Source organism: Ictalurus punctatus, chromosome 1, assembly GCF_001660625.3.
Source record: "Ictalurus punctatus breed USDA103 chromosome 1, Coco_2.0, whole genome shotgun sequence".
NCBI lineage: Eukaryota > Metazoa > Chordata > Actinopteri > Siluriformes > Ictaluridae > Ictalurus > Ictalurus punctatus.
This window is the reverse complement of record NC_030416.2, coordinates 35814437-35824067: the sequence shown is the minus strand read 5'-3', so window position 1 is coordinate 35824067 and position 9631 is coordinate 35814437. Positions and strand designations below refer to the sequence as shown.

At 41.0% G+C, this 9631-nt stretch overlaps 1 protein-coding gene across 3 annotated transcripts in view; it reads left to right on the top strand.

Annotated features, from left to right (window-relative positions):
* The window catches only part of ntng1a (netrin g1a), a 176617-nt gene extending 168825 nt beyond the window's left edge, over positions 1-7792 (top strand). For all 3 annotated transcript variants that reach the window (XM_017482253.3, XM_017482220.3, XM_017482238.3), the window contains one exon: positions 4793-7792. In XM_017482253.3, the coding sequence (XP_017337742.1) occupies positions 4793-5028 (236 nt within the window). In that variant the 3' untranslated portion in view covers positions 5029-7792. The remainder of the gene's footprint in view (positions 1-4792) is intronic.
* The last annotated feature ends 1839 nt before the right edge of the window (positions 7793-9631 follow it).

Genomic DNA, 9631 nt, shown 5'->3' with positions numbered 1-9631 from the left:
GGCTTTGCAGCATCGTATCTAATTTGCATACAGTTTTAGTGTCACGGTTGAGGATCGCTTTCTTTCGCGTGCGTACGCATGAACGGACGTCTCGCCTGGACAGGAGATAATACTGATGCAGTTCAGCCACTCCTCTGTCTCGTGTGTAATTGTTCCAAGGCAATTAGAACACACATCAGTCAACAAGCTACACACGCCCATGCCATAACACTGCCTCCACCATGTTTGACAGATGATGTGGTACGCTTCGGATCTTCTCAGCATTCTGGTCAGAAACTGGTCAGGCTTATTATTTATTATCTTCGGATGTTTTCTAGAAGTCTAATCTGGCCTTTCTGCTCTTGAGTGTTCCCAGTGGTTTGCATCTTGAGCGAAAACGTCTGTATTTACGTTCATGAAGGCGTGTCTCGATTGTAGACTTTGTCAACGATACGCCTGCCGTACCTCCTCCAGAGTGTTCCTGACTTGTCTAGATGTTCTGAAGGAAATAAATCATCCACTTTATTCGTCTTCCGTAGTCTTTTTGGCGGCGCCGAGCTCGCCAGCACGTTCCTTCTTTTTACGAATGTAGCAGATCGTTGATTTGGCCACTCCTAAAGTTTCTGCTGTGTCTCTGATAGGTCTGGGGGTGTTTTTCAGCCTAATGATGGCGTCCTTCACTTGCATCAGCACGTCTTTGAACCACATGAACAGATGCAGATGCAAATTCAACACTCGGAATCAACTTCAGAACTTTTATCTCCTTAATCTGTTGTCTGTTGCGGGGCGGCTGTGGATCAGGTGGTAGAGCGGGTCGTCCACTAATCGTAGGGTCGGCGGTTTGGTTCCCGGCCCACGTGACTCCACACGCCAAAGTGTCCCTGGGCCCCAAGTTGCTCCCGATGGCAAGTCAGCGCCTTGCGTGGCATCTCTGCTACCGTTGTTGTGTGAGCGTGTGTGGATGAGAACCAGTGTAAAGCGCTTTGTAGAACCGCTACAGCCAACTGTCCGATTACTTTTGATCTTGTGAAAACGGAGGGACTCTGAAAGAATGTCTGGAATTCCTAAACGGTTCATTGTTGTGTTAAACGCCGAAAGTCTACACGTCAGTAACATCTCGATCGCCTCATGGTTCAAAATCATGGTGGCGTACCGCGGCAAGATGATCACAACCGCGTCGCTGTCCGAATACTTATGGACCTGGCTGTATACGAGTGGAGCGTGACGGTATTCGTTAACCTGTGAAATAAACAAAAACAGTTCTCAGCTTTCGCACAGCTTCGTGCGCGCGTTCTCCATCTGCATGCACGACGAAGTCCGCAATTATAAACTCGAATCTCTCGTCAAACACCAGCCATTGTCTCCGCCGCGTCACCTGGCCCTCCGACGCCCTCGATAAATATTATACCTCATATCAAAAGCAAACCTAATAAATCGCTCGATCCGTTCTCCACTCGGGCTGTGTTTACACGGCGGAGGATTGTAAACGTGATGGGCCGGAACGGAGGGGCGGCGTCCCCATGACTGTCTGCAACACTCCACCTCACACCTCGAGGAATGGCTTTTAAAGGACGTTCGGTGGGTGCGTTTTATTGAACACGGACGCCGGTGTTTATTAGACGGAACAACCACGTGGCATTTAGAGGTTATAGTGTTTACGGCTGCGGTGCGGAGGCCGCTCTGGGAAAAGAGCGAGGGGTTTATGGGCGCTTTTTTCCTGGAGAATAAGGAAGTGTGTTATAGTTCCAATCACGGTCATAAATCATAGAAGGGAGACTGTGAGACTCGGCAGCTTTTCCTCAGGCGTTGGAGACGTTGACAAAAAAGAGAGAGAGAGGGAGGGAGGGAGGGAGGAACATTAGGGACTGACCCAAGAACTCTTTTAAGTCCGAAGAAGAATTGCGTTCAGAAAAAAAGCGGCCTCGATCGATCCGCTCTCCTTCCTCCTTTCAGAAGGATCCCTGCTCTCGAATTCTCTCCAGCGATACAGTCCCTTCTGCGTAGTTTCGCCTTTACTGATCCGCCTGTGACACTTCACTAATAGGTCATATTGATGTCTGGGTTCGAAAGCGCTCAATAAACGTCTCCCGCTCTATTTTCACCCCCTGTCCCCTCCCTGTCACCCCCCCCCCCCTCTCCTCCCCCGGGTTTACCCGCGAGCACTTAACGTATAAATAGGCGGTATCGAAGGTAGCGAGTTTATCGGGAAACCTTAACCTCATCCATCACAGCTCCGTTTTTATCAGCGGTGACAACAAAAGCTCTCGCCCGACTTGTTTAAAGAGGAGACAGATAAGACGAGCGTTCAAGGTCAGGAGTGGATATTTTTTTTTTTTTTTAATTAATAAAAGCTGGTAATTATATCGGTGTCCTTAATGTAAAACATGTCAGTGTAATTAAAATCCCTCACACATCACACACTAACGAGCTTCCCTAATTGTTCTAAAGCAAGACTCTGTGCTCTGTGATCCTGCTTTAAAAGACGAGTGAACGTATGAGAGCGCGATGCGGTTAGCGTGCGCGCGTGTGTGTGTGTGTGTGATGGTGTTTTGCATATATTTCATTTATCAGGCTCTCAGAAATCTCTCGACCAATCACAGAGCCCTCATTTGCCCCTTTAACCTTACTATTCATGGTGTGCGTACAGGAGCCTCTTTGAAATATATAAATATATATTTAAGTTCGGTATTATTTATTTATCGTATATATATTTAACAAATATTTCATTATTGAATTACTTCATTATATATTCAAGCGATAACGAATAAAGTCTTTCGAAAAATTCCACTTTTAGTGGATATACTTATGTTTCACAAAATAAAAATAAAAACGAGTCTAAATGGATTTTATCTCGGTAATTCGATTGGGCGTTATAAACGTATCCAAAATAATCGTATGAATTATTTCTGCCATTTTTGTTCTCTTGGACTCACTTAAGTAGCTCTGGATTAGGCCACACCCACTTCAGGTCTAAATCCTAATAAAGGATGCGGATACAGATATCCGGAGCGCTATACAGATACCGAAACGGATAGCGTCAGTGAGATACCCCGCTGACGTTTAGAATGTCATAGCGAACCCACGCTTATCCGCCTGCCGTCCAATTACTTTTGATCTTGCGAAAACGGATGTAGTTCCCGAACGCGATGGGATTGTGTTGAACCCCATGAATTACCAGCTGAAAGTCTCCCCTGCGATCACGTCTCGATCGCTCCGTTCCAAATCCATTGTGCTGGTGTACTGAGGCGACGTTACCAAAACTGTCGCTGTCCAAATACTTACGAACCCGGCTGTATAAACTGAATGCCGTGTGGTGGTGTTTTTTTTTTATAGCTCGTATCTTTTGTTTATCTTATTATGCTTTGACAGGAAATACTAGGTGCATTTGACTGTATACAGTGTTTGCGATTATTATTTACACGCTAAGATGTCTTTGTCTTTGACTCGTCGGATCGTTAAGGGAAATAGCAAGACACTTAAATCCAGTCCAAGTGCACGGAAATCGAATAATCGAATAATCCGCCGATGGGGTAAACAAAACTGACAGGGTACGAGTTCTTGCAAATAGCATCAATATTTAGTCAGTAAAAATGCTGCTGGATCTGAAAACTAGACAAGCTTAAGATAGATTTAGGATTTTGATTGAGCTGACTTTTAAGAATGTATCCCTTCATCGCAGATTAATAATTGGCACAAAAAGAAAAGCTTACGATAAGACGCGATTTCTTCAAACAGCATAATAAAAACAAGTGACTTTGTCTTAAATTAAGGCACCGGAAGCGTTGTTGTTTTTAGGATTTTTATCGAAACAGGGAAAAACAACCAAAACTGTGAAAACAAGAACCGTAAACGTTACAACGGACACGAGGCAAAAACATGCAGACTGTGGCTGTAGGATAGTGATGTGGCCTTCCTGAATGATTCGTTCGGTTTGAACGAGTCTTTACTGTGACTCGGGAACAAACGAGTTGTCTCAGAGAGTGATTTGTTTCCAGACACACACACACAGAGAGAGAGAGAGAGAGAGAGAGAGAGAATGAATGAATTTAATTATATTCTGCTGAAATGAACGAAATGACTTGAGACTCGTTCATTCTCCTGAAAGATTCAACGAGCCGAGTCAGTAAAATGATCCGAACTTCCCATCGCTACTGTACTGTAGGACACACGAACACGACACACAACAAAAGCTGGACAATTAGGTGCTGAAAAAACTAGAACTTCATTAGGGGTGCTTATTAGGGGTAACACAGAACAGGTGCAAGTGATGAGTGGGACACATGACGTGGTCATGTGACATGCTGGGGCTGATGGGTAATGTAGTGTGGATTTCAGCATAAGCATGACACAGCTGCTTCATATCAGAAAAATATGAAGCTCAGTATTTTGCTGGGAGATTTTTATTAAGAGAAAGTTCGCGATATATTTTCTTTAAATGAGATTACTGCTTGTCGAGATTATTTTTTCTTTCAACACAAACAATAAGACTCATTTCATTTCTTGAAATCGCCTTTTTCTGCCGTGTATTAGTGCTGGAAAATGGGAAGGAAACACTTGTAGGGTTCTATGTAGAACCTTTAAGGTCCCAGAGGGACAATGGAAGAGCCTGTAGGAGTGTGTGTTTTAAGCTGTGTTGGGCAGATCCATTATTTGTTTGTTGTTGTTGTTGTTTTTGGGTTATAAATTTCCGTATGGTTTGGTTAAAATAATGTTTGCGATTTTTCTCCCGTGGTTTACGTGAAACACCGCCGATGTTTATACTGAGCGCTTCCCGTGTTTGGACATTGACGTCTCTCCCTCTTGTCTGTCGCAGCCCGAGTGTGTGATGACGAGCTGCTCCGCTGCCAGAACGGTGGTGTGTGTGTGAACAACGTGAGGTGTCAGTGTGCCCAGGGATACTCGGGCCTGCTGTGTGAGAAGGTTCGCTGCGACGGCGAAGCCGGCTGCGGCTCGTCTGATTCGGCTCAGACCTCCGTCCCGTCCTCCGTCATCATCATCCTGCTGATGGTGCTGCTGCTGCTGAGTTCCGCCTGGGATTTAACCCTCTGAGAAACACATGCACACACACACGCACACTCATACACACACACACATACACACACACACACACACACACACTACACAATACATATACAAAGCTGATCATCAGAAAGCCGAGCGAAAGCGTTATCTGAGAGGACAATAAATAAATATATAAATATACATGTATACAACATTTAAAAATATTACAAATCTATTTAAAAAAAAAAAAAGGTCACAAGATGTTATTTAGAGAATTTATCCAAGCATTGCTTCATAAAAGCGTCAGCGTGAAGGATTATGGTGGACTAAGCCATAGCAGAAACCCAAACTCACCCCTCGTCCTCCTCCTCTTCATCCTCTCCATCCTCCTCCTCCTCCTCTCCTCCAGCCTACACCTCCACACCAAGAGCAAACAGGAAGTGGGTCTTGCTACTTCCTCTTTATCGCCATGGTAACTTGGGATCAAGATGGCGAACGCAACTCTGGACTGCCTTTTTTTTTTTTTGGCTTTCCTCAACACGGAGAATGTGTCCAGATCATGTGGACTATTTACAAAATTGTAAAAAGATCAAATCAAAAATAAATAAATAAATAAACAAATAAACAAATAAATAAAGACTCATGAGAAGAAAAGAAAAAAAAAAAATCATAAACATTCTTTGCTGTCAGTGCATTGTGGAGATCAGACTGAGCTGTGTTTAAAGGGAGTCCATCAGTTTCCACTCGTATTTGGTGAAAAAGCCTCGACCATCACTTTTTCCCCCATTTTATTTTGTTTGTTTGTTTGTTTGTTTGTTTGTTTTTTATTCTGATTTTATCGTCCAATGTCAGAGTCAGTGCGGCACTTGTGTATTAGCTGTCCCCAAAATAGAAATAAACCCATGAAGAAGTGCTTTAAAAAAAAAAATCATCAGCGTATTTAATTTTTGTATTTACAAAGATTTATTTTCTTTACAATAAATAGTACCGAATGTTTTGTATTATTATTATTATTATTATTATTATTATTATTATTATTATTATAACTACTCATTTTACTGATAAACTGTGTTTAAGAGCGATGTGATACATATGTTAAAGAAACATGAAAAGATGGATGATTAAACGTTTTCATTTCCAGGGGGCCAAGCACCGAGAGCCATGTATTCATTATTTTTGATCTCAATCGTGACAATTGAATGTACTCAAAGAGCGACTGTGTTAAAATGTCAAGGATCGGTTGCACCGACAGGATACCAACCGAGCAGGAACAGGCCGTTTATGCTCTATGATGTTCGGCCCGATTTCAACGACCTCGCCTTGTAAAAAAAAATTCCGCGGATACGAGTCGAGATCGGCCGTCTCGTGTTGTGACGTGCTCACGTTTTTGTTTAGTTTTTTTGGCTTCGATTAAGTGCCACTCCGACCAAAGACGTCCGACGACAACAAAGTAACCGTATCATTAAAATCTCAGTGTGTGAGTGCCGCTAGGACACTTGTCTAAAATCCACCAAACTCACGGAACAGCTACAACAGCTACGCTAGCAGCGATGAAGAAACGTAAACAAAACATGCTAATACACAGAAGGGAAATCGGACGATTACCACAAGCTCACTTGTGTTCGTGTTTAATGCGAGCCCGTTTTTCTGCACCAGCTGGTTTCCGGTTCTGATTGACGATCTAAGCAGGACGTAGTCGTTTCCTGTCATCGCAGGTCGATCGTTAGAGCCTCGTATCATCGTATAATCCGACACCGAGAGCGTACCTTATCACAGTGAGTCGTGCCATACTGCGCGCAAAGCAATAATCTCAAATTGTTTAGTCCAAAACCGAATTTAGGGGCCTAAAATAAATAATTAAACTAAGCATATTATTTAAGATTAGCTGGGAGGAGACATAACGACCAGCTTTAGACGGTTTCTATGACAACTGCTATAAATATGAGCCAGATCATCAAAATGGAGGTGTTTCTGAGCTGATACAGTACGGTCTTTGTCGTTCTGCTCGAAGAGTCTTTCAAAACATCTTCACCTGGATGTTTTTCTACTATACTATTAAAAAACATTGATCCCCCCCCCCCCCCCCCCCCGATTATTTTGCTGTTGGATCGTGTGCACAGTGTAATTCAGTTCATCTGAACGCCGTTTAAGTTCCTTATGTGTTTTTTTTTTTTTTTGTTCCAAACTTGTTGCAAAGTTTTCACTTCGGGTTTATGCATCAGGAATAAAGTCGGTGTTGTTTATTTATTTATTTATTTTTCTACTAAACCCACCTGACTTAATAACTGTCGGTGCAACCTGCTCCTGAAAATGAGATCAAATTACAGTTAATATTATGGGAAGTATTCCAGTAGTCAGAACACCTGCACAGGTAATTTATCATGGGGATGTTTTCTCTCCTCATGTCATCAAACTGTACATAAATTCCTGTTTTGGTAGCACTGTTAATAATTAACTGTGTCGGTTTGCCGCTCAAACAGGATGAGGCCATCTGCTACATCTACAGCTTTAAAAATAAAAATAAAAACACCCACTATAACGCAGATCTGGTGCTTGGCCCCCGCAAATCGCTGCTTTCAGCTCTATATATAGATAGATAACATGGAGTATTAGAATTTATTTTTTTTTTTTTTAATTATGCAGTTTCTTAAGTACTGGCAGCGTGCTAGCATCAAAGAATCTTGGATTACATGAAATGAGGCTGACGTGTAATGACAAAAACCCCACCAAAGGACATTCTCAATGTTTTCTCGTTGCTTTAAACACTGAAGAATTTAAGTGAATAAAAGTTTAAAAAGACCTTTTAGAGGTGCCGCTGTGTTCCCCGTGTCCTTTATTCCACCACTTTAACAGGCTGAGTATAGAAAAGTCATTATTTACACTACTTACGCATGCATATAAATTGCGTAATTGGCACAATGTACCGTGGATCTTCAATAACTATTTATCTCCAGCGCAGAAGCGATTTGTTCCAGCGCAGTGCATTGTGGGAAGGGCGGAATTAAATATTAACAGGCCTCGCTGTCCCGCTGGGTCACGGAATCCATCGTGTCAGACAGGGGGAAAAAAATTCAAGTCTTGCACTCAATCGATGCGCATTTTTCAAAAGTTTAAATCCGTACAAAGTTTATATATATATATATATATATATATATATATATATATATATATATAAACAAAGAAAATCATTATCATCAGCGGACGTGTGCTGAAATCAGTTCTATCACATCCCGGATATTCAGTAAGTTCCATTCAAGAGGCAGCTGATGACATACGGAGCTTTTTTTTTGTCCTGTGCTCTTGAAATGAAGCGTACCGTCCTGAGGTAGGGCGATAGTGCACGATATGACAAAAATATCATATCACGATATGTGAAAATATTTATACGATAGACAATATGTATCACCGTATTATAAGTGCTGGCAGAAGAGTGTTGCATTTGAATTATACTTATATTTAATGTCTATAAAATATTAATCATTTAACACTGATAAAGTGTTCAATTATTACATTTACATAAAGAAAAAATTCGAATGGATTTTTATTATTAAAATATATTTTTAAAAATGTAAGAATAAAAAAAGCTTTTGGGGGGGGGGGGGGGGGGTCATTTTCCACCATTGGCAACAATGTGCAATGGTGGAAAATATCATCTAGTCAAAAATAGCACTAAAATGTATGAGATTATCATCACTGCATTTTCCAGCTAGTAAGCGTGTAAAAGTTCTATCCTCTAGAAAGGAATCACAGTTGTAAAAGGTACGTGGATGGATTTACTCACACAAAATACATACAAAAATTAGATCCAAACATGTTTTGGGTGAGGTGTCTTTTTAATTCTTTCACTCGAGTTCTTAATTCTTTATTTCTTGAAACATCAGATTTAGATCATTAGGTGCAAGTGCAACAAGCCTGAAATTACATTACGAGAGTTTTTCCTACTCTGAATGTGGAAAAAAAAAAATGGAAATATACTATTAGAGAAAAAGGTGGCTTTTATTTATTTATTTATTGATTTATTTATTTTTTGCTGTGTAGGTCTGTTTCAATCCATGCACGCACATACCACAGTTCCATTATCGCATGTTGTTGCCATATGGCAACACGTACATTTCACCGTTTAACCGAATACTCGAAATATATACATTTGTTTAAACGGCAAAAAGTAAACGTTAACGTTCCTTTAAGTAGTCTTGCCGAAATATTGATAAATTAATCAAAAATTGGGAGCCCTCCGATGTTACCTTCACCATGCCATGTGATTGCAGAAAAGGAAGTGTAAACAGCACTTCCTGGTTATGGGACATGACATTTTTTATTATAATTATTATTATTACGTCAAAGTTAAAGCCTGCCTTTTTTCCAGTAACATAGACACATAGTTTTGTATTACCCCCCCCCCCCCCCCACCCAACAGGGGTTAAAAAGTAACCCTGTGCAACATTTTAAAAGTTTCAAGACATTTGTTAACCTGTTAAGCTGTTTCCAGTCAGTTTCCAATCCCAATTTCAATATTATATCAAATTGTCCAGATCTAGCTACAAACTGTTTCAAAATAAATAAGCAGAAATGTCATTTTGTCGTGAGCGTATTTAAAAAATATATATATATTGAAAAAGCAAAGCTTGCTAATGGAGAATTAGCTTAAATA